The 26,255-nt window shown below is 45.6% G+C and overlaps 1 protein-coding gene across 1 annotated transcript; it reads left to right on the forward strand.

Moving 5' to 3' along the window:
- The first annotated feature begins 4,575 nt into the window (after nucleotides 1-4,575).
- On the forward strand, nucleotides 4,576-25,783 carry LOC142659712 (ras-related protein Rab-4B). Its single transcript, XM_075836116.1, has 8 exons — nucleotides 4,576-4,750; nucleotides 9,608-9,688; nucleotides 11,894-12,008; nucleotides 12,741-12,803; nucleotides 16,733-16,887; nucleotides 18,138-18,233; nucleotides 23,769-23,895; nucleotides 24,972-25,783. The coding sequence occupies exons 1-7, from the start codon at nucleotides 4,735-4,737 to the stop codon at nucleotides 23,882-23,884; spliced, it is 642 nt and encodes a 213-aa protein (XP_075692231.1). The 5' UTR covers nucleotides 4,576-4,734; the 3' UTR covers nucleotides 23,885-23,895; nucleotides 24,972-25,783.
- Nucleotides 25,784-26,255: the final 472 nt, after the last annotated feature.

Below are 26,255 nucleotides of genomic sequence, written 5' to 3' on the forward strand. Positions count from 1 at the left end.
GCAGATCCTATTAATATGCCTTTATCTTGCTCTTTAAATACTGCATAAAATGTGACACAGGGCGAAAGGAGTGGATTTATAGCTATGGTAATTTTTCCCGATAATATTAGCTGTGGTTGTATCTTCATGGTGTGATTAGATTTTTACGTAATTTATAGCAACAATATCAGTTGTTAATGCGTTAAATACGGAGACTGACAATGCTCTCATTGAGCAATTGTGTCGCCCGCACACTAATGGCACGCTGTCTGTAACACAGCAATATGTAACGTTAGCAGGACAATAAATAAGTCCCATCAACTAAATGCATTGTATGAGGGTGCACGTATACACAGCGGCCGCGCTGCGGCAGTGTGCCAAGTGGCTGAGCACTTGGATTTATAGTGAATTGCCTTAGTTTAGCGAGGCAGTTTTCAGTCGCGCAGCTCGTACAGGTGAATCACCTTGAAATAGTGTGCAGGCGCTCGACGGACCTTATTAACTTACAATGAGGTCCGTTGGGTTCTGCTGAGGTGTCCGCCATTGTGATGGAAAAAATAGTGCTGCATGCTGTGCTACATTTCTTGTCAAATGAGACAGAATCTGCAGGGTCTAATTAGGCCATTAGTCCTGTAAAATGTTTTTCACTATACGGATAAGCATCTCAGTCAGTGGACCAGCACCAGCAGATGACACGGCCCCCAATCCATCACTGACTGTGGAAACTTCACACTGGACCGCAAGACACTTGGATTGACTCCCCTCCACTCTTCCTCCAGACTCTGGGACCGAGATTTCCCAATGAAATGCAAAATTTACTTTCATCTGAAAACAGGACCCTGGACACTCAGCAGCAGTGTTGGTCCACTGTGTTATATCAAGTCCAGAGTCAGCGCAGCATCTAGCAGGACATTTCCCAGCACTTCATGCTTCTCTCTGCTGACAAGCTTTATGGAGATGCTGATTTCATTTTCCAGCAGGACTTGGCACCTGCCCACACTGCCAAAAGTACCAATACCTGGGGTAATAACCACAGTATCACTGCGCTTGATCGGCCAACAAACTCGCCTGACCTAAACCCCATAGAGAATCTATAGGGTATTGTCAAGAGGAAGATGAGACACCAAACCCAACAATGCAGACGAGCTGAAGGCCGATATTAAAGCAACCTGGACTTCCATAACACCTCAGCAGTGCCAGAGGCTGATCACCTCCATGCCACGCCGCACTGATAACACCTCAGCAGTGCCACAGGCTGATCACCTCCATGCCACACTGCATTGATAACACCTCAGCAGTGCCACAGGCTGATCACCTCCATGCCACACCGCATTGATAACACCTCAGCAGTGCCACAGGCTGATCGCCTCCATACCACGCCGCATTGATAACACCTCAGCAGTGCCACAGGCTGATCGCCCCCATGCCACGCCGCATTGATCACACCTAAGCAGTGCCACAGGCTGATCGCCTCCATGCCACGCCGCATTGATCACACCTCAGCAGTGCCACAGGCTGATCATCTCCATGCCACGCTGCATTTATAACACCTCAGCAGTGCCACAGGCTGATCGCCACCATGCCACGCCACATTCATAACACCTCAGCAGTGCCACCGGCTGATCACCTCCATGCCACACCGCATTGATAATACCTCAGCAGTGCCACCGGCTGATCACCTCCATGCCACGCCGCATTGATAACACCTCAGCAGTGCCACAGGCTGATCACCTCCATGCCACGCCGCATTGATAACACCTCAGCAGTGCCACAGGCTGATCGCCTCCATGCCACGCCGCATTATTAAGCCCTCAGCAGTGCCACAGGCTGATCGCCCCATGCCACGCCGCATTGATCACACCTCAGCAGTGCCACAGACTGATCACCTCCATGCCACACTGCATTGATAACACCTCAGCAGTGCCACAGGCTGATCACCTCCATGCCACACTGCATTGATAACACCTCAGCAGTGCCACAGGCTGATCGCCTCCATACCACGCCGCATTGATAACACCTCAGCAGTGCCACAGGCTGATCGCCCCCATGCCACGCCGCATTGATCACACCTAAGCAGTGCCACAGGCTGATCGCCTCCATGCCACGCCGCATTGATCACACCTCAGCAGTGCCACAGGCTGATCATCTCCATGCCACGCTGCATTTATAACACCTCAGCAGTGCCACAGGCTGATCGCCACCATGCCACGCCACATTCATAACACCTCAGCAGTGCCACCGGCTGATCACCTCCATGCCACACCGCATTGATAACACCTCAGCAGTGCCACAGGCTGATCACCTCCATGCCACGCCGCATTGATAACACCTCAACAGTGCCACCGGCTGATCACCTCCATGCCACGCCGCATTGATAACACCTCAGCAGTGCCACAGGCTGATCACCTCCATGCCACGCAGCATTGATAACACCTCAGCAGTGCCACAGGCTGATCACCTCCATGCCACGCCGCATTGATAAGCCCTCAGCAGTGCCACAGGCTGATCGCCCCATGCCACGCCGCATTGATCACACCTCAGCAGTGCCACAAGCTGATCACCTCCATGCCACGCCACATTGATCACACCTAAGCAGTGCCACAGGCTGATCGCCTCCATGCCATGCCGCATTGATCACACCTCAGCAGTGCCACAGGCTGATCATCTCCATGCCACGCTGCATTTATAACACCTCATTGATGCAGAAATTCATGCAGAGTCGGAGCCCCGACCAAGTATTGAGGGCAGATACTGGACGCTTGTTATATATACACACACAGCTCTGCTGCACGCTTGTTATATATACACACACAGCTCTGCTGCACTCGTTATATATACACACACAGCTCTGCCGCACGCTTATGACACCAGAACACACAGCTCTGCTGCACGCTTGTTATATATACACACACAGCTCTGCTGCACGCTTGTTATATATATACACACACAGCTCTGCTGCACTCGTTATATATACACACACAGCTCTGCCGCACGCTTATGACACCAGAACACACAGCTCTGCTGCACGCTTGTTATATATACACACAGCTCTGCTGCACGCTTTTTATATATACACACAGCTCTGCTGCATGCTTGTTATATGTACACACACAGCTCTGCTGCACGCTTGTTATATATATACACACACAGCTCTGCTGCACGCTTGTTATATATACACACAGCTCTGCTGCACGCTTGTTATATATATACACAGCTCTGCTGCACGCTTTTTATATATACACACACAGCTCTGCTGCATGCTTGTTATATATACACACTTCTCTGCTGCACGCTTGTTATATATACACACACAGCTCTGCTGCACGCTTGTTATATATACACACACAGCTCTGCTGCACACTTGTTATATATACACACACAGCTCTGCTGCATGCTTGTTATATATACACACAGCTCTGCTGCACGCTTGTTATATATACACACACAGCTCTGCTGCACGCTTGTTATATATACACACACAGCTCTCCTGCATGCTTGTTATATATACACACAGCTCTGCTGCACGCTTGTTATATATACACACACAGCTCTGCCGCACGCTTATGACACCAGAACACACACAGCTCTGCTGCACGCTTGACACCAGAACACACACAGCTCTGCTGCACGCTTATGACACCAGAACACACACAGCTCTGCTGCACGCTTATGACACCAGAACACACACAGCTCTGCTGCACGCTTGACACCAGAACACACACAGCTCTGCTGCACGCTTATGACACCAGAACACACACAGCTCTGCTGCACGCTTTTTATATATACACACACAGCTCTGCTGCACGCTTGTTATATATATACACAGCTCTGCTGCACGCTTGTTATATATATATATATATATATACACACAGCTCTGCCGCACGCTTGTTATATATATATATATATATATATATATATATATATATATATATATACACACAGCTCTGCTGCACGCTTGTTATATATACACACACAGCTCTGCTGCACGCTTGTTATATATACACACACACACACAGCTCTGCTGCACGGTTGACACCAGAACACACACAGCTCTGCTGCACGCTTGACACCAGAACACACACAGCTCTGCTGCACGCTTATGACACCAGAACACACACAGCTCTGCTGCACGCTTTTTATATATACACACACAGCTCTGCTGCACGCTTGTTATATATATACACAGCTCTGCTGCACGCTTGTTATATATATATATATATATATACACACAGCTCTGCCGCACGCTTGTTATATATATATATATATATATACACACAGCTCTGCTGCACGCTTGTTATATATACACACACAGCTCTGCTGCACGCTTGTTATATATACACACACACGCACAGCTCTGCTGCACGGTTGACACCAGAACACACACAGCTCTGCTGCACGCTTGACACCAGAACACACACAGATCTGCTGCACGCTTGTTATATATACACACACACACAGCTCTGCTGCACGGTAGTTATGTATATATAATTCTGCTGTCTGCACATAACCACAGCTCTTCTGCCGCCATTATATATAGTTATACATGTATGCAGAGCCCCACTACAGCCAACAGGAACATTCCCGCACACACTTCTAGCCCAGAGACTCACCCCTCCCATGTGACTGATCACATGGTCATGACGTCATCAAAGGTCCTTTAGTTTACTAAGAACATACAGGAAGAGAAGAAGCAGACCGGGCCCTGGGGCCGGAGGAGGAGGAGAGGGCCCTGGACAGCCGAGCACCGAGGAAAACATGTCTGAGACATACGGTGAGGTTCTGATTTACTAGGAAACAACTTCATGTGGAGTGACAGGTGGAGATGTCTCGGTGATGGACAGTGTGAGGTGACAGGTGGAGATGTCTCTGTGATGGACAGTGTGAGGTGACAGGTGGAGATGTCTCGGTGATGGACAGTGTGAGGTGACAGGTGGAGATGTCTCGGTGATGGACACTGTGAGGTGACAGGTGGAGATGTCTCGGTGATGGACAGTGTGAGGTGACAGGTGGAGATGTCTCGGTGATGGACAGTGTGAGGTGACAGGTGGAGATGTCTCGGTGATGGACACTGTGAGGTGACAGGTGGAGATGTCTCGGTGATGGACACTGAGGTGACAGGTGGAGATGTCTCTGTGATGGACAGTGTGAGGTGACAGGTGGAGATGTCTCGGTGATGGACAGTGTGAGGTGACAGGTGGAGATGTCTCGGTGATGGACAGTGTGAGGTGACAGGTGGAGATGTCTCGGTGATGGACAGTGTGAGGTGACAGGTGGAGATGTCTCGGTGATGGACAGTGTGAGGTGACAGGTGGAGATGTCTCGTGATGGACAGTGTGAGGTGACAGGTGGAGATGTCTCGGTGATGGACACTGTGAGGTGACAGGTGGAGATGTCTCGGTGATGGACAGTGTGAGGTGACAGGTGGAGATGTCTCGGTGATGGACAGTGTGAGGTGACAGGTGGAGATGTCTCGTGATGGACAGTGTGAGGTGACAGGTGGAGATGTCTCGTGATGGACACTTTGAGGTGACAGGTGGAGATGTCTCGTGATGGACAGTGTGAGGTGACAGGTGGAGATGTCTCGGTGATGGACAGTGTGAGGTGACAGGTGGAGATGTCTCGGTGATGGACAGTGTGAGGTGACAGGTGGAGATGTCTCGGTGATGGACACTGTGAGGTGACAGATGGAGATGTCTCGGTGATGGACAGTGTGAGGTGACAGGTGGAGATGTCTCGTGATGGACACTTTGAGGTGACAGGTGGAGATGTCTCGTGATGGACAGTGTGAGGTGACAGGTGGAGATGTCTCGGTGATGGACAGTGTGAGGTGACAGGTGGAGATGTCTCGGTGATGGACAGTGTGAGGTGACAGGTGGAGATGTCTCGGTGATGGACACTGAGGTGACAGATGGAGATGTCTCGGTGATGGACACTGTGAGGTGACAGGTGGAGATGTCTCGTGATGGACAGTGTGAGGTGACAGGTGGAGATGTCTCGGTGATGGACAGTGTGATGTGACAGGTGGAGATGTCTCGGTGATGGACACTGTGAGGTGACAGGTGGAGATGTCTCGTGATGGACAGTGTGAGGTGACAGGTGGAGATGTCTCGGTGATGGACACTGTGAGGTGACAGGTGGAGATGTCTCGTGATGGACAGTGTGAGGTGACAGGTGGAGATGTCTCGGTGATGGACAGTGTGAGGTGACAGGTGGAGATGTCTCGTGATGGACAGTGTGAGGTGACAGGTGGAGATGTCTCGGTGATGGACACTGTGATGTGAAAGGTGGAGATGTCTCGGTGATGGACACTGTGAGGTGACAGGTGGAGATGTCTCGGTGATGGACACTGTGAGGTGACAGGTGGAGATGTCTCGTGATGGACAGTGTGAGGTGACAGGTGGAGATGTTTCGGTGATGGACAGTGTGAGGTGACAGATGGAGATGTCTCGGTGATGGACACTGTGAGGTGACAGGTGGAGATGTCTCGGTGATGGACACTGTGAGGTGACAGGTGGAGATGTCTCGGTGATGGACACTGTGAGGTGACAGGTGGAGATGTCTCGTGATGGACACTGAGGTGACAGGTGGACATGTCTCGGTGATGGACAGTGTGAGGTGACAGGTGGAGATGTCTCGGTGATGGACACTGTGATGTGACAGGTGGAGATGTCTCGGTGATGGACACTGTGAGGTGACAGGTGGAGATGTCTCGTGATGGACACTGTGAGGTGACAGGTGGAGATGTCTCGTGATGGACACTGAGGTGACAGGTGGCGATGTCTCGGTGATGGACAGTGTGAGGTGACAGGTGGAGATGTCTCGTGATGGACACTGTGAGGTGACAGGTGGAGATGTCTCGGTGATGGACACTGTGAGGTGACAGGTGGAGATGTCTCGTGATGGACACTGTGAGGTGACAGGTGGAGATGTCTCGTGATGGACACTGAGGTGACAGGTGGCGATGTCTCGGTGATGGACAGTGTGAGGTGACAGGTGGAGATGTCTCGTGATGGACACTGTGAGGTGACAGGCTGAGAATTTCAGTTGTAAACTCTATTTCGCTGTTTCTAGAAAAAAAAATACAGAAGAAGTTTCATTCAGTCATAGCTGAGGAGCTGAAATAAGGAACAGTTTCTTCTTCTTCACGTCTGAGTTGTGGTTTCCTGCCTGAGGGCGACACCGGCAGCACAATGTGGGCGCTGATCTGAGATCTTCCGGTGTTGCTGCAGATTTGCAGATCTTTGCTTTAAAGATACAATTTAAGTTATTCACATTTACAGGTTGAACAATTTCCACTTTTACCCCATTTGTAGGCATTTTTGACCATTTTCCCGGCATGGGCAGTGTATGTTCCCCTCTGCACACCATTGTGCTGTTTATATATAGAATTAATCTACATAAAAAGTTGCCTGACTTTGTAAACACATTACATTACTTGTCTTTACGCCAGAGCAGCATTCACGATTCTGCTAGCTCCAGACCTGAAATTTCCCAGAATTCCTTGCTGGCTCAAGGCCTGCTCAGAGATATAGTGATTTGGATTCTGGGAAGTTTCCTCTTTACACCAGGTACTGTATCATAATCTGATAAAGGAAACGTTACTTGTTCCACTGCATTATAGCTGCACTAGTATCAGTGTGTCAGATAACAGGCTTGTTGACTGTTTCCAAGTGTGTCATCTAACAGGCTTGTTGACTGTTTCCAGTAGAAAACGGCAGAACTAGAATGGGCGCTTCTCAAGATTCTTTCTTACATCTCTGCTGCAATCCCAATAATCAATAAGGAATCAAGTCTGGGTGTAGGAATATGCTCCTTGTTTTAATGGGGTTTTTCCAGTCCCTAAAAATTGATGGCCTATCCTCAGGATAGGCTATCAATAGCTGATTGGTTGGGGTCTGACTACGGGGACCCCCGCCGATCAGCTGTTTTGAAGGGGGTGCAGTGCTGTGCTCCCTTTTTTTTCTACTCTCTCACTGTGAATCGTCAACACGGATGTAGTGGTGATTCATAGGTATTGCAGCCTTTTCTCCCATTGAAGTAAATAGAAGAAGGAGGTTGCAATACCTGTGAATCACCACTACATCCGTGTCGATGATTTACAGTGAGCAAGTAGAAAAAAATGGAACGCAGCGCTCGTACGAGCACTGAACCCCCTTCAAAGCAGCTGATCGGCGGGGGTCCCGGGAGTCAGATCCCGACCGATCGGCTATTGATGGCCTTTCCTGAGGATAGGCAATCAATTTTTAGGGACTGGAAAAACCCTTTAAATACTGTCTATTGGGTCCGATATTAGGAAAATGTAAGCGCTCTTAAAGCTGGCGTACTCCACACATGTATTATTCTATATGGTCATTATTGAGAAATGGGCAATTCTAACCAGAAAAAACACAAAAATTCACACATTTATTTGGATCGACGTATTGGGAAATGTCTGTAATGAACATGATCATTCTCTAATACCAAGAAAGTCTGGATGGTGTTCAGCTCTTAAGGGTCTGAGAACTGGCCGACGTCTTACCAACTGTTCACTAATATATCTACCAGTCAGTCGCCACAATTAAGGCGACCGTACACGTAAGATAATGATCGGCCGCATTGCGACCGATTTTTCATCCATGATATAATTCATACGAACGATCCCACCAGAAACAGAAGAGACTAAGCCGGCCGGTCAGGGAGTTCGTTTTTTGGAAAAGAAGGTCTCCCTGGGTCTTGCGAAAAGTAGCAAATGATTGGCCAAAATTTTCCAACCCGGCCGACCACATTTTCAGTAGACAGGAATCTGCTGTCAAACAATCGTTCACGATGGCCGAGTCTGATCGATGAGAGACCCAGCACCGGGACCCTTACTAATTGTGAGAACGGGGTCCCGAGCTTCCTGTATCCCCTCACTGCTCGACCGTAGTGAGGAGGACATTGAATGGAGCGGTGGTCGAGCATGCGCGCTGCCACTCCATTCAAAATCTATAGGAATAACGGAAACAGCCATGTACAGTACTCTGCTGTTTCCGTCAGTCACAAAGACATTAAAGAGAGCAGTGGGCACGTTCTCTACTACCGCTCCATTCAATTTCTTCGCTGTAGAGGGCGCAGTGATTAGGATTTAGGGGTTCAGGACCGTGGGGGCCCCCAGCGATGAAACAATTATCACCTGTCCTGTGGATAGGTGATAATTGTTATTCTGGGGCAACCCCTTTAATGCAATACCCATAGGATCCCCACCGTTGGGAAGAGAGGCACCCCATGACCCGCGATCCACAAGGCGAGGTGACCGGATCCAGCCTTTTGTAGAATATATGTGGTAACTACAAATAGCGATTCCCTAGTATAATGTTATAGTATAATGTTAAAACCAAATTACTCCTGTTTGCTGTGTGAGTGATTTATAAAAAAAAAAGAGCAGGTTCTGCGGAGTACAGACTGCTGTAAACAAGCAGTCTATAGTCTGCTAAGAGGAAGCAGACCACAGACTATCCTAAAACATCTAGCGTCTTCTCAATAGTCTGCCGTCAAAGTCGCCGCAGCCTGTGGGTTTCCACAGCTAAAGAGAACAAGACCCCTGGTTGCTTTACACATGGAAATTGCTATTCAAGCCGCTGATTTCAATGTTGATATTTCATTATTTCAGATTTTCTCTTCAAGTTCCTTGTCATTGGCAGCGCAGGAACGGGGAAGTCCTGCCTACTCCACCAGTTCATTGAAAGCAAATGTGAGTAGTAGTAATGATTGGTTGTGACACGTGATTGACATGATGGGGGGTCATGAAGTTCCTATTGCCGAGAATAGACAGCAATTATCAGGGGGACATAAAGGTGGGTTTGTGTCCCCCCTGATTCAGGATATAAGGGGTTTCCCATAACTGTAATTTATGACATAGCTAATGTCTGGTTGTAGGGGGTCCAAGCACCGAGACCACCACTGATCCTGAGAGCGGGGTTCACCATTAGTGACAGAGCGGTCTCCATGAGAGTGAGTGGAAGATCTGGAAACAGCTGAGCACGTTCACTCCTATTGATATCCCACAGATGTCTGTTATGGATTTTCACAAGACCAGAAGCAGCGATCGTACGATCAGATTTTGTTTTAGCATTTTTTTATTTCCTTTTATTTATTTGCTATTTCTGTGTCACACCTATAATCCAGAATATTTGATAATCAAGAACATATCAGGAATTATAGTGCACTACTTTTAAATTGGCCACACAAATAAGCAAAATCGTGAGCCGATCTTGGCCAATTTGTCCGGCCGTCGTTTTATAAATGATGCACCAACAACTGTTTGCACTGGCCGGCTGTTGCCTGTCATCGACCAGGCTGGATTTTTTCCGGCTGTGGTTGGCTGAAATACAAATGCATGGTATGATCGGAATAATTATTATTATTTTTTTTTACATTACTCCTTGGCCTTCTCGTTTAGTCCGGCATGTTGCTGGTGGGATAGTTCTTATGATTGATCCCACGGACGTTTGATTGACCGCATTCTGGCCGATCAAAATCTTACGTGTATGGCCGGCTTTGATTTGTTTGTAGTATTATCTCAACTTTATTTTGAGATTACTGTGACAATCGTTCAATATGTCCTGTATATCAACAATATCCAAACTGTGCTTTCCAACTGCTGCAAAACTACAACTTCCAGCATGCATTAAAGGGAATGTGTCGCTAGAAATTATAATTTATTTATTTTTTTCAGTTAAACAATTAGTATATAACTGATTACACATTGTTTTAATTTTTACACAAGTCAGAAAATATTATAAATTAGATTCTAATTTATAACATTTACATGTGCTGGCCACTAGAGGGAGCAGTTCCCAAAATTGCAGCATGGTCACTGTGATAAAGCAACCTCATTGATTTCTGCTGCAAATTTGGGGTGGGTACTCTCTCCTCTATTGTCCTCACACAATCCCCCTCCCCCCCTCCTTCTGTGTGCCGCTATTTTCGGATAGTATCACACAGTCGCACATCATACACTAACATAAATTACCTGCTCCTGCCGCCGCCTCCGCTCGTCTAGCAAGTTCTTCCCGCCTACGCTCCTCTTCTTTGCGCCTTCGCTTCGTTGAACATATGGCCAGAAGCCGCTGCTGGAAATCGTCATCTTACTGTCCAGCACCGGCTTCCGTTCCACATGAAAAAGGCGACGGATTTCGCTCTACGAACGAGCTTCGTTCTGGTCTGTGTGGGAGCGGCGCATGTACAGTTCACACACAGACGGCGCATGCTTCTGAGAATGGAACGGCTCCCGTTCGCATTCTCTATGGGGATGTATGTGCCGTATTCCATCTCTGTATGTGTCGTTAATCGACACAGAGATGAAAAAAAAATGTCAGCCTTCATAGAGAAGTAAAAGTATTAATACATTAAAAAGTTGACCGTGACAGCACTAATAAATAACATTTTTGTTTACATTATATAAAAAAGCAATATAATTAAAAAAATAAATCATGACACCTTCCCTTTAAATGCCTCAGGCTGTCAGGGAATGCTGGGAGTTGTAGTTTTGTAATCTCTTCAGAGCCACGGTTTGGGGATCCCAAAATACCCTTCAGTCTTGAGCCGCAGTAGGGAACAAATCATTTTTCGCTTTGTTCAAAGTTGGAACTATGATGTCAGCGACTTCCGTCAAGAACATCTACTCCTTTATTTATATATATATATATAGTCTTCTTCCAGCTTACTATGGCGACATGGTGATATAGTCTTTACCCCCTGGGGGCTGTGATAAGTGTGGGGGCCAGGTTTTCCTGGATAGGTGGCTGTTAATCGATTCCTTATGGAAATGATCTGTTGTGACTTCATTGAATTTACTTATATTTCCCCCACAATCCCATTTTCGTACATTGCAATGCTAATAAATTGAACTGTATTTGCGCTTACATGACGTGACGTTGCCCTTTTTCCCTTTTAGTTAAGCAAGACTCTAATCACACGATCGGAGTAGAGTTTGGATCCAGGATTGTGAACGTGGGAGGTAAATCGCTGAAGCTGCAGATCTGGGATACAGCAGGACAGGAGAGGTTTAGGTAGGTCTGATGTGATCTGGAAAGGAAATTCAGCCGCTCATAGACGTAATGATTACTGTAACCGATACATGAGATCTTACAGATGTGAACGCTTCACTATCTCCGAAGATCCCATTCATTTCTATAGGGGGTGTCCGCACGAGCCAACTCTCGGAATAAGAATTTGGGCCCCTTGTTCTCGGTAATGGTGGGAGCGCCACATGTCAGACTCCCACCTATCACATTGAAATTGATATTTGTCATGTAACAGAACGTATACAAATGTAATGTAGACACAACCTTCTATTAATATTCTGCCGCCTCCTGTCTTATGCTGCCCATACACATTACATTAATGTTGGCATCTTATGTGTTTGGGGACATCCGAGGTCTGAGGAAATGACATGATGGATCTCAACTTGTCTAATTGGGGATAAGCAACTTCTAGAGTGTCTGGCAGCTGCTTTTCTCCCTCCGGCAGAGATTACCTGAAACCATAGCGCGGCATGCTTCGCTATTGTCTACCGGTAAAACCATGGACAACCTGAGTGACCCCATTAAAGTCATTGGGTTCCGTCGGCCGCCGGTGGTGTCCGTGGTGCAACTGAATCGTCACTTCTTGTATTCTCTTGTTCTGCTCCTCTGACGGTGCAGAGCGGAAAGCAGCGACGCAGGTGTGAACATAGCCTTAGGCTGTTGTGTATGTGTTATTGTGTCTAGGCTAATTCTTGCCCCTTTTTTTTTTTTTATCAGGTCAGTTACTCGCAGTTACTACAGAGGAGCAGCGGGGGCGCTGTTAGTCTATGACATTGCAAGGTGAGTCTATGGAGAACAAGGTGGGTACCTTTTAACAAAATGAATTCAGGTGTAATCCGAACCACTTAAGATCATAACTGCATCTGATGACAGAAGACGACCGGAGGCACAATGAAAATTGCCAAAAATCAAAACTTTATTTCTTTTTCGGGCTCTTTTTAGACCTGAGAAGCCACGAGGCTGTGCCGGATCCATCGTGCCATACATCTTAATGGGTCTGTTGGGGTTCAGTAATGGTTTTCGTTGCTTTGACGGCAGATTAGCGCTACATGCTGTCCTATTCCTGCCATCAAATGTGACGGCTGTGGCGACAGAGGCTTTGAACGCAGCCTAGTTCACAAATTGAAGAAATAAAAACAATATTTAGAATCCGAAAATGCTACTACAGGGGTTAATATTACCAGTGATGACCCGTATTCGGCCTCTCCACATCTATAGCCTGTACTTGAGGCCACGTGTTCGGAGATATCCTATTATTTGTGTACTGAGGCTCCTGTTAGACCAGTTCGGAGCCTCGGTGTAGGGGTTTGATCACGGTCCAGAACTGAGTTAATAATTAACTGTTGTAGATCCAGTTCTGAGAAGTCGGTATATGACCCCTACTGTCCTCCTGTCAGAAGCATGAAATGTGTCCTTTATCTAAGTACATCTTGTCATTGAGGGCTATGACTGCAACGTGGGCCTGGTGACATTTCGATGTACTTATAATTGTTTTATTTCAATGTCCGCTCTATCAGGCGCGATAAGAAAGCTCAGGTTAATGTTTGCTGAATGCAAACCACAGACGCTGCTGTTAGTGTGGCCCAGCGACATCCACGCTTCATACCACTGATGTCTGTGCCCCATCCGGAACCTACACTATACGGATAAAAGTATTGGGACACCTACACGTTACACCTACAGGAGATTTTATGTCATTACATTGTAAATCTATAGACCATAATATAGAGTTGGTTTCCCCTTTTGCAGCTAATCCAGCTTCCACTCTTCTGGGGGCTTTCTACAAGATTTTGGGGGGTGTCTGTGGGAATTTTTGCTATTTCATCCAGAAGAACATTTGTGAGGTCAGACACTGGTGTTGGAGTAGAGGACCGGGCTCACAATCTCCGTTGTAGTCCATCCCAAAAGTGTTAAATGGGGTTGAGGTCAGAGCTCTGTGCGGCCGGTCATGTTCTTCCAAACCAAACTCAACCAACCAACCATGATTCTTATTGAGTCAGCAGAGCATTGGCGACTTTCATACACTACGCACCTCAGCACTCGGCGACCCTGCTCAAATATGCCCAGAAATCTTTGCGTCGTGACAGTCAAATCGTGTTTTGTTTTTTTTTGCGATTTGCCTGCACCGTGTGTATTGACCCTCATCCCGCATTATATGGACAATAATGTAAAAAAATGTTATGCCAAAACTCCTGCTTTATCCCTTTATCTGCCAAGGACGTTTGTAATACGTGATGACTTTAAACGCTAGCCGGGACTATAATATAACAGATCGAAGCTCTTGCCATAAGATGGAAGCCCAAGAATCGTAACTTTCAATTGGTACTATGGGCAAAACACTCGTATTTGGGGTGCAGGACTGGTTTAAAGTTGTGGAGCAGAATGAAAAGTTTGACATCTCTTCCCCTGTACAGCCTCCAGTGACCACCAGAGGGGGATATAGGAACGTTTATTCACGTTATCACCCCCTCTCCATCCAGGGAGGATAAGTGCTTAAGGGGGGGGTCTATTTTCTCCTTTCTACAGAGGTAAGATGATGATCGGTTGCACATGACACCCCCTGCGCCTGACCACGCAATTTGGTTCGCGAAGATTTTTGTGGCTTTTCAGTTCTTGTGAATAGATGAAGTATGTTCATGTAGACATGGGCATAACTGGGGTGATTGAACTCTGCACATCGGGAACTTTTATTTTGACTTTTTATGCATTTTTTTTTTTTTTTACACAATGTTACGTTTTGATGCAAAGTTGCATGAAGGCGTTCATGAGTATAAAATACTAGGAGTCATTTTTAAAATGTACCAGGTGTCTAATTTTATTAAATAGATCCATATGGGGGTATAATAGGATTTTTTAATTTATTTTATCATTCAGGTTTTATTTGTGTACGTCAAAAGTGTGGAAATTGGGGCAGCAACGAAAGAGTTAAACCATTTGAAGTGATAATAAAATAATATATACTGGTACATAAGGTACCTACAGTATAAGCTTCTCTGTGAAATATCATAATGATTTGGTGATGACTCTCTTCACGGACTATACCAGAAGTGAGTAACCATTTTTGGTATGAGGGCCACAGTCTTCGTAAAGGGGCCACAGTCAAAGTTTGATATAACTAATATAGTATAGTAATATTAATATAGTAAGCAAAACTCTCAGGGCATGTGATTAAAAAAATAATTTTACAATTTGGCCAATTTAGTTTAAAAAGAAAAATATATTTATCCTCGCATGGAATTTTTCTATCTTCCACTAGGGGGCCTCCTGCCATTTTTGCAAAAATCCTCTGCCAATTTCTGACTGTGGGACTGTTGTGTCCTTTCTGACAACCGGCAGTTTAGGGCTCGAACACGCTGAATAATCTTAGATTATGCTCACATTTTAGGCCTTATTCACATGAGCGTTTCCGATTTGCGTCCGCAACAAACGGGCCGTTTTTCACGCATGCGACTGTTTGTATTGCCTCAGAGTGGTTTTCGTGTGGCCTCCGTTTTTATCGTCCGGGTTTCTCTTTTGCAAGCACTTCCTGGTTTTACTGTTCTTTTTTCCTCTTCATTTCTTTAGCGACAGATGCGTGAAAAACGGACCGCACGGGGATGTTGTCTGTGCGCTGTCCATTTTTTTTTTTAACGCACCCATCGACTTTATTGGGTGAATCTGGTCTGCAACATTTAACAATGACCAGAATAGGACATGCGGTGAGTTTCTCGCAACAGACACTCGCTCTGTGAAAATACTCGGGTGTGTGACTTGTATGGGTTAGTGCGATGTCCAATGTTAAAACGGATAGCACACTGATAAGAAACACGCTCCTCTGAATAAGGCCTTACCTGCGTACTGCGGTAACAAGCGTCCTAAAAAAAAATCACGGTAAGTGCTTTTAGGTATTTTGAGGTACTATGAAGGGGTCCCTGATCAATACCCCATCCTATTTGCCAAAGTAGCTAGTGCAGCTCTGGATCTCCATTGAAATCAAAGGCATCTCCACTATGAAAACCTTGTCCACGTTTCCTTTAGAGAACCTGTCTGCTCTCCTGACGTGTCTTTTTTTAGAATCTGCTTTCCCTTTTGAGATAATAATTTTTGAGCATCTTATGTGCTGTACCTCTGTTACACCTCCTGAAAATGTATGAATAAATTGACAACTGGGTGTTACTATTCCAGTATCCGACTGTAAGGACACACATTATTGACATGAGCAATGGTAACGCCCAGTTGTCAGTGTTCGCATATTTCCAGGAAGAATAACAGAGGAACAGCACAAAAGATACTCCAGAAGACCTGTCAGGAGAGCAGACAGGTCCTCTTTGATGTACGAAATATAAAAAAAAAATTATTTGAATATATAAAAGAAAAACCTCACACTATATTAAATTGACTGTGTTTAAAATATCGCCCCCCAGTGCTGATATTTGGGACTACAGGGATTAATATTGGGCAGTATTTTTTTTGCCCATAATTCTGCTCTAGATGTTGGAAATGTCCATGTAAAGCAATGTGTGTATCCTGGAAATAGAATATCCCTAGTGGACAAGACATACCCGCTGCTCCTCACTCCCCATGGTTGTGGTCCCAGAGATCCGCACTCAGGACCGGGTGTATAACAGGACATGTGAGCAGATCTAGTACTCAGAGGATTTAGGCTGTGGCTTTTATAACGGTGCAGGTTTAGTATGTAAATATTGACTCCCTGTCCGTTATTCTTGCAGCCGGGAGACTTACAACTCCTTGACCAACTGGCTGACTGATGCGCGGACACTGGCCAGTCCCAACATCATCATCATTTTATGTGGGAACAAGAAGGATTTGGATGCGGATCGAGAAGTGACGTTTTTGGAGGCATCCCGCTTTGCCCAGGAAAATGGTGAGATACCTGTTAAATGAAGCTTTTATAATCACCTTCAGGCCTTATTCACACCAACGTGTAATGTGTCCGGTGACGGCCGTCACACGGACCTATATAATTCAATGGGGCCGATCACAAGGCCGTTGTTTCAATGGTGCGTGTGAAGGGTCCGTGAGAAAATAGGACATGTCCTATTTTTTGGCGCTTCACGCATCCCTCCATATCGTCTAGTCTATGGGGGATGTGTAATAGCGTGACCCACAGCATTTTTCACGTCCGAGGTTCGCAACGTTCGTGTGAATATAGCCTTAGGCTGATCTCCCACGGGTCAAATACCAAGAAACTGCGAGGAATTCCGTCCGGAATACTCCACTAAATTGTGGCGATGATTTTGGGCGGAATCTCCGCCGCAAAAACTGGTGAAAAAAAATAAAATGAATACTTAACCCCCTGGCGTTGTCATAACGACGCGGCCCTATGTTCTCCGTGCAGTCCAACCTCCTGCGATGATGCCGCAGCCCATGTGACCTCTGCAGCATGTGTTTCCGCTTCATGGGAACCCAGCCTTACGCTGCAAGCTGGTTGGTTGCTGTGGGAAACACGGACATTTTTAATTGGAATTGTTTTTAGGCACAAGGCCCAGTGTGACCGGCCAATGCGTGTCTATTGTATCTGCTGGCACATAGACTTCCCTTCCCAAAATTTTAAAGGCTAAAAGGAAATTTTCCTCGGCCTTGCATCTACATAAGTCCAGAGCGCACTAACCTGGGGTTTCCCAGTACACGTAAAGTCAGCTGTTCATGAGATGCTTTTAAATGGTAAAATTTAAGGGGGTGCTCACTGCATATAGATTTTTTTGTTTGTTTGTTTTTATAGAGTTTTTATAGAGTTTTTGTCTCGTTGATCGGCACTCGCTGCATCGGCCGAGTGCCGGCCGGTGTAAAAGGGCCTTTAATCACCTCCTTTACCCCTGCACCATCCCAAACCAACAGGAATACTAGATGCTAGGGGGAATTTTGGCCTGTACGCATACCATTAAGTTTGGTCATACAACCGTTTTTCATACATGGTCCTCCTCTCCACGTATTTCATCACAGTTTGCCCGTAATGGAAAGCCAAAGCATAACCTCCTATCTATGGATAAACAATGGAGCTCAGATTACGTCTGTTTTTTTTAATGGTTTTATTCCGGGAGGCTGAGTTTATGTCGTGCCTTAAAATAACATCTGATTCTCAGTTGTTGCTCAGTTATTTTTATTTCTTTGCAGAGTTGATGTTTCTAGAAACAAGTGCACTGACTGGAGAGAATGTGGAAGAAGCTTTCTTAAAGTGTGCCCGGACGATATTAAATAAAATAGATTCAGGTAGGTGAGAGCTCGACTGCCATTCGAAGGTTACTGACTTAAAGAGTCACAGAGACAGGTGCCTTTAGCTTGGGCTGTGGTCAGAGCTCCGGAGCTTCTGTCTGCAGTTCTGTCACATTTGACAGAACTGCTGCCAACGTCACTGGCCATATACGGACAGTGATGTCAGCAGCAGTACGGGAGTCCCCAGGCAGAGCATCGGCTGATGCTCTGCTCCCGAACTCCAGCTGTAGGAAACCCCTGAAGTCACACTCCACATATGGACAGTGATGTCGGCAGCAGTGCTGGAGTCCCCTGGCAGAGCATCGGCTGATGCTCTGCTCCGGTACTCCAGCTGTAGGAAACCCCTGAAGTCACTGACCAAATGTCGGGAGCAGTGCTGGAGTCCCGAGCAAAGTGCTAGCTAATGCTCTGCTCAGGGACTCCAATAGGCAGTGTGACATCCCCTCATGCCATTGATAACACGCCGACACGAACAGCACGGGAAGCAAGCCCTCAGTCACGTGGGGCGGTGTGGGCGCGTCATAAATATTAGAAAATCTCCAGGACTTCTGGGAACAGTTCACCGGGTTTGAACGGCACCATTTAGTACCGAATTTTTTTTTTAAATAAAGTTATTCTTTATTAGAAAGAAAAGGTTTTCTTTTTTCACAATACAAGAGTACAAAAAATGGAAAGAACACCCCCCCCCCCTTAGATCCGCACCCCAGCCCTCTCCTCCCCAACCCGGTACACCTGGGAGTAAGTCCGCTCCAGTCCTTAGAAACGGCATTTCAGCAAACCGTTAACCGCATACGGTATTCATGATCACAATGACGTATGTCAACAATATCATCCTCGGTTTCTTATTGGTACATTCACTTTGCACTGCTATAAATCTACGCAGGATTTCTACATAAGCCCCTATCTCTTATCAAGTCAAAGGAAGCTAGGTCCGACCATCTACCCAGAGAGCCCACCTCTCTTCATACTTTTTCAAGGAACCCCTTTTCAAATAAATAGGCTTTTCCATGGATACGAGCCAATTCACTTTGGCAATAAACTCAACAGGAGTAGGAGGTAAGTTCCTGCAGCCGTCTCTGAGCAATCGGTTTTCTCGCCATGTATAGCAGACGAGCTATCCCAATACATCGTCCACATACCCAAGTACACACACATAAGGGGTCAGCGTAGATTAGCAGAATACACCCCATTAATAATATCCACCACCTCTTACCAGAACATTTCCAGATGTGGACATGACCACATCATGTGTATAAGATCTGCACTATGAGATTTACATCTGTTGCATATGGGGGAATCTCGTAAGCCAAATAAAAACTGGGGTGTTTTATACACCCTGTGTGAGGGAAATATGTGTGACAATCTGTGTGCCTAAGAGACTGTCTAGTGGTGACAAAGTCTCCTTTCTGAAGGCAGCCAAGATTCAAACTAGATAGTAGGATCTGATCCCTCTACCTTCTCCGGCACCCCTACGATGCGCACATTATTCCTGCGGAGCCTGTTTTCCGTGTCATCTGCTTTGGCTACCAAGCCTGCAATACTATGGTCATGATGGCGTATATCCCGCAAGGCAGGTGTTAAGGCGTCCTCCATATCAGGATAATCGTGTACAAAGATAGTTCCGAGCGGGAGCTCTCACTCCGTGCGTCCGCTTACATCTAGGTCCAGGCCACGCCCCTAATACCGAATTTTTTATTAAAGTATATTAGTAAGTGACTTCTTTCTACATAAAAATATGAATGCAAAGCAATTTTTTTAAATTTTTGGTCCCCGTATAACCCCTTTAAAACTCCATGCCCTCAGCTACCTCCAGTAGCTGAGGGCTTGGAGCAGCGCTGCTCGATTGAGCGGATCGAAATCCGCCCGTTTAACCCCTTAAATGCGGCGCTCAATAGCAAACGCCGCATCTAAGTGGTTTTGGAGGACGTAGGGGGCTCCCCTTTTCACCCCACCGGCACCATGCATGCGATCGCAAGCTGCCAGTGGTTTCTATGGCAGCCGGGGGCCTAACTAAGGCCCCAGGTCTGCCACTAGTTAATGCCTGGCCTAGCAGGCGCCTGTCAGTTTTACACTGACCGGCAATAATACGCTGCAATACAGAAGTATATCAGTGTATTAGAAAAGCGATCGCATAGTAAAGTCCCCCAGTGGGACTAATAAAAAAAAAAGTTTCATAAAGTTAAATAAATAAAAACCCCAACGAAAATAAAATTAAAAACCAACTTTTTCCCCTTTTACAAAATGCTTTATTATAAGAAAAAAAGTTTAAAAGTTACACATATTTGGTATCACCGTGTCCGTAACAACCCCAACTATAAAGCTATTATGTTATTTTTACCTGCTCAGCGAACGCTGTAAAAAAATAAAATAAAAAACAATGTCAGACTTGCCGTCCTCTCGGCATCCTGCCTTCAAAAAATTGTGATAAAAAGTGATGAAAAAGTCGCACGCACTCCAAAATGGTACCAATAAAATCTACAAGTCGTCCCGCAAAAAAAACCCTCATACAACCGCATAGGCAGAAAAATAAAAAAAGTTGAGACACAAAAACGAATAATTTTGAAAAAACTTTTTACTGTGTAAAAGTAGTAAAACATAAGAAAACTATATAAATTTGGTATCGACGCAATCATAATGACCCGACGAATAAAGTTATTGTGTTATTTTTACCACACGGTAAACTGCGTAAATTAAGGACACAAAAAAAGTGTGGTGAAATTGCTGTCTTTTTTTTTTCTATTGCACCCAAAAAAAAGTTAATAAAAGGTAATCAATAAAATATATGTACCCCAAAATGGTGCTATTAAAAAATACAACTTGTCCCCCAAAAACAAAAAGTCCTTCTACACCTATGTCGACGCAAAAATAAAAAAGTTATATCTCTTGGAATGCGACGATGGAAGAACCGGAAAAATAGCTGGGTCATTAAGGTCTAAAATAGGCTGGTCATTAAGGGGTTAACAAATGCTGTGACTAACAGCTGAACAATAAGATTATAAAGATACATATAAAGTGCAGAAAACATGTCAATAAAAGTATCCACCAGGGTCCAATCACAAGAGGTTCAGAAGCAAAAAATCAGAAAGCGAGTCTACATGATCGAGTCCAAGGTTCACCCACCAACCCGACAGCCTCGTCTGGGTGGTTGGTAAATGTTGATGGCCAACAATTAAACTCCTAGGAACCAATCAGGAGGTGCATCACATTAAAATGAAGGCGTGTGGCTGTAAACCTACTATATACGAGGCATTGGGTCAAAGAGTCCGGCTACGGCGGGAAATCCGTGCGGTCAGAGTTGCCTGTCAGCGACCTTTCCCTTTTCTTCCTCCTGCACATTGAACCAATACAATTGTACGTGTTTATGTGGCGGTCTGGAGTATTGGCTGTCTAAAGCTGGCCGTGAAAACGAGCGCCGATCAATGAGACAGCTCGTTGATCGGCGCTCGTTTGCTCCTCTCACAAGGAGCCATGATTGGTTATCTATGGGGACTTGCGATCACGTGCGATCGCTGCTATGATCATTTGTCCCCGTTCATCGGCTGATCGTTGCCCGGTTTCTGTATAAACGCTCGTTTGCCCGATGATTGGCTGGTGTAAAAGGGCCGTTACAGGTATGTCTACTTAGTGACAATGGCAGATCACACAAAACAATGAAGATTTGTCGTTGTCACACACAAATTATCTGCACTGTTGATCTGTAATGGCCCTGGCAATTTCCACCTGATGCTTTTACAATTCAGAAAGAAAGCCTTGTATTCCGGAGGGGTCAGGACTGATGTGGAGAAAATAGTTTCCCTTGTATAATTAGATCATCAATTCAGAATCTCTATCCGACATCGTTCACTTAAAGGCTATGTAAACCTTTGAAAGGCCCAAAAATTGTTCCCATATAAAAGGTGTATCAGTGTGTTTTGTGCAACTTTGTAAATACTATTTATTAAAAATTATTTTTACATACAACTGCTCTATATTCTGAATCTGTCAGACCCGCGGACCCGACGGCTTCAGTGTCAGCGGGTCACGCGGGATCCACCTGTAATCTATCACATCTAAGTTCATAACTTAAATGTGATAGTTTACATCCATTTTAATCCATAAAGCCCTGTCCATCTTCCCCTTGAGTTTCAAGTGACGTCAGTCAGTGTGTGTCAGTCAGAGTCAGTGTGTCAGTCAGAGTCAGTGTGTCAGTCAGAGTCAGTGTGTCAGTCAGAGTCAGTGTGTCAGTCAGAGTCAGTGTGTCAGTCAGAGTCAGTGTGTCAGTCAGAGTCAGTGTGTCAGTCAGAGTCAGTGTGTCAGTCAGAGTCAGTGTGTCAGTCAGAGTCAGTGTGTCAGTCAGAGTCAGTGTGTCAGTCAGAGTCAGTGTGTCAGTCAGAGTCAGTGTGTCAGTCAGAGTCAGTGTGTCAGTCAGAGTCAGTGTGTCAGTCAGAGTCAGTGTGTCAGTCAGAGTCAGTGTGTCAGTCAGAGTCAGTGTGTCAGTCAGAGTCAGTGTGTCAGTCAGTCAGTGTGTCAGTCAGAGTCAGTGTGTCAGTCAGAGTCAGTGTGTCAGTCAGAGTCAGTGTGTCAGTCAGAGTCAGTGTGTCAGTCAGAGTCAGTGTGTCAGTCAGAGTCAGTGTGTGTGTCAGTCAGTGTGTGTGTCAGTCAGTGTGTGTGTCAGTCAGTGTGTGTGTCAGTCAGTGTGTGTGTCAGTCAGTGTGTGTGTCAGTCAGTGTGTGTGTCAGTCAGTGTGTGTGTCAGTCAGTGTGTGTGTCAGTCAGTGTGTGTGTCAGTCAGTGTGTGTGTCAGTCAGTGTGTGTGTCAGTCAGTGTGTGTGTCAGTCAGTGTGTGTGTTAGTCAGTCAGTGTGTGTGTTAGTCAGTCAGTGTGTGTCTGTCAGTCAGTGTGTGTGTCAGTCAGTGTGTGTGTCAGTCAGTGTGTGTGTCAGTCAGTGTGTGTGTCAGTCAGTCAGTGTGTGTTAGTCAGTCAGTGTGTGTTAGTCAGTCAGTGTGTGTCTGTCAGTCATTTATTGTCTGTCAGTCAGTGTGTGTCTGTCAGTCATTTATTGTCTGTCAGTCAGTGTGTGTCTGTCAGTCAGTGTGTGTCTGTCAGTCAGTGTGTGTCTGTCAGTCAGTGTGTGTCTGTCAGTCAGTGTGTGTCTGTCAGTCATTTATTGTCTGTCAGTCAGTGTGTGTCTGTCAGTCAGTGTGTGTCTGTCAGTCAGTGTGTGTCTGTCAGTCAGTGTGTGTCTGTCAGTCAGTGTGTGTCTGTCAGTGTGTCAGTCAGTGTCAGTCAGTCAGTCAGTCCCTGTCCTCACTAATCCCATTAATCCAGAAATGTCATGTTACCATTTTTGCAGAGCAGTGTATGTTCATACAGGGAGGCCTATATTCCTTCTATTACCCATATCCGCACTGTCGCCATGTTTACCCTCCAGTAGGCAGCGTACTGCACACACTATATTATTTTAGTGAGTAGTGCACGGTGTGTACAGTCTGTACTATTCCCGGCGGTTGAGTGGGGCTAGAATCTGATTGTTGTCTTCTCTTCTGTTATGTAGGAGAGCTGGATCCTGAGAGGATGGGATCTGGGATCCAATATGGTGATTCCTCACCGCGACATGCAAAGCACCCACATGGAACGCCGCTACAGAACAGGCAGCAGTGCAACTGTTAGACGTAAGAAAGGTAAATGGGGTCGATTCATTGTACACTGGCCCTGATCCTGCTTGAAGGATAGAAATAAATCAGAAAGTCTTGCAGCCCTATTAAAGGGGTTTTCTAGTTCTAAGAAATGGCCTATCCTACATATTCATTGGGGGCTGTTTTGAAGGGCCGCAATGCTCATACGAGCGCTGCTTCCCCTTTAGTCTTTATCTGCTCGTGCTGTGACTCGCCGACACACTTGTAGCGGCCGTCCAGAGTCCTACAACCTTCTCCCATTCATGTGTGCGAGAGAAGACTCCAAGACTGTGACCCACCGCTACAAGTGTGTCAGCAATTCACAGTACGGAGGGGAAGCAGCGCTTGTACGAGCACCATGGCTCCAGCAAAACAGCTGATCAGTGAGGGTGCCAGGAGTCGGACCCCGACCGATCAGATATTGATGGTCTATCCTTTTTTTTTTGAACTGAAAAACTCCTGGGGAGTGGGGGTGGGCGGTGGTGGAGAAGAAAGGCCTAAAGATGGCCATAAAAATAACCGTTTGGCAACCACTATCCTGCCCAACTCCTCCGTTAACATTCATGCCTGTGTAGGGCGAGTGTCCATGTATATTTTATTGGGACAGGGTGATCAGTGATGGCAGACCTCTATGCTGAGATGTGATTGATGAGTTACAGGCTGTGTTGTAAAACTTCCAGCTTCTGATGACGTTTCCTGTTCTGATCCCTGTGAGCTGCAGTGTTGTCATGGGGTCTCAAATCCCCAAATCCATCGGTGTCCCCACATAACACACATAACAGCTGCTATTCCAGCCAGATCGGATGTAGATATTGGGTGGGATCCACTGACCTATATCTAATGTGTAATGTGGGTTTTGGAGACATATCGGAGGGTCACTAACAATTGTATTAGGTAGTGACATAACATAAAGGATTGTGTGAGGTCAATGAAGGTGAGTGACACGGACTACATAGGGGATATTGGGAGTAGGTTTATTGGAAGGTTTACATGGGGTACTAGAGACTTTTTGGAAATGGTAGTGGGATGTAAATTCAGCTACGTGGAGGTTAATGATGATATTCTATTTTTTCTCTCCGTAGCCATTTGCCTGTGGATATTTTATTGAGGAATAGCACTTGCCCCAGACTAGACTGCACGTGCCCCTGACTTATTGCACTTACCTCATATGAAGGAATAGCCCACTTGTCCGCTCCTACTTCCTTGTGTTTAGAAGCCCCTTATGACGGCCAGTATCCTGATATGGCTCCCTAAACGCAGCCCAAACATTGGCAAACACCACTTCCAGCCTGTGTCCCCCATATCCAAGGAGGAGGGACAGCCTAAAATATGACAAAAAGAAGTGGTGGAAATATTACGCATATTGAACGACCAGCGTGGATGACCTCATGCCATTCCGTCCATCGTCGGCTGCTTGCCGTCCCTTTCTATGATACCCATGTCCTCTCACACTCTTCTCCCACAATGCTTTGCTGCTCAAGAAATGACATCATCTCTTCTGCCAAATTCCACTTTTATTTTCGAAGAATAGTTTTGAATACAGGAGACTGCAGGACGCCGCCATAGAGCTCAGGCCTGGCTGGAAAACGGTTACCTTACTAGTACACGACCGCCATATGTATGTTTCATGCCTTTGTCATTTCTCGAAGCTCCGGTATATTATCCGCTCCGCTGTTTTACACGTCTCACAGATAAAACCTCTCCATGTATCTTTTGTTATTTTTAGTCACGTTCGAATTGAATGACCCAATGTATGTAACAAAACTTCTCTATAGCAATGCCTGGGATGTAAGGAAGACAACACGATACTGTTAGAAATGTATCTCCGTGTGTTATAAATACAATATGTATTAAATAAAACCTATGTAATATTTATCCAGAGTTGGATTGAAAATCTTGCAGCTACTGCCATCTTTTGTGTGTGTGTGTGTATGTATGTTTTTATATATATATATATATATATATATATATATATATATATATATAATGTGTGTGTGTGTGTGTATACGCATTAAAAAAAGTGTATGTGTGTGTGTATGTATATACACTACCGTTCAAAAGTTTAGGGTCACTTAGAAATTTCCTTATTTTTGAAAGAAAAACACAGTTTTTTTCAATGAAGAGAACATTAAATTAATCAGAAATACGCTCTATACATTGTTATGTGGTAAATGACTATTCTAGCTGCAAACGTCTGGTTTTTAATGCAATATCTACATAGGTGTATAGAGGCCCATTTCCAGCAAACATCACTCCAGTGTTCTAATGGTACATTGTGTTTGCTAACTGTGTTAGAAGGCTAATGGATGATTAGAAAACACTTGAAAACCCTTGTGCAATTATGTTAGCACCGCTGTAAACAGTTT

Source organism: Rhinoderma darwinii, chromosome 8, assembly GCF_050947455.1.
Source record: "Rhinoderma darwinii isolate aRhiDar2 chromosome 8, aRhiDar2.hap1, whole genome shotgun sequence".
Taxonomy (NCBI): domain Eukaryota; kingdom Metazoa; phylum Chordata; class Amphibia; order Anura; family Rhinodermatidae; genus Rhinoderma; species Rhinoderma darwinii.

What these genes read in the sequence shown, in the direction of transcription:
- LOC142659712 (XM_075836116.1), top strand. An exon ending in TTAGTCTATGACATTGCAAG is followed by an intron (nt 12,804 to 16,732) that starts GTGAGTCTATGG and finishes TTATTCTTGCAG; the next exon opens with CCGGGAGACTTACAACTCCT. An exon ending in ATTAAATAAAATAGATTCAG is followed by an intron (nt 18,234 to 23,768) that starts GTAGGTGAGAGC and finishes TCTGTTATGTAG; the next exon opens with GAGAGCTGGATCCTGAGAGG.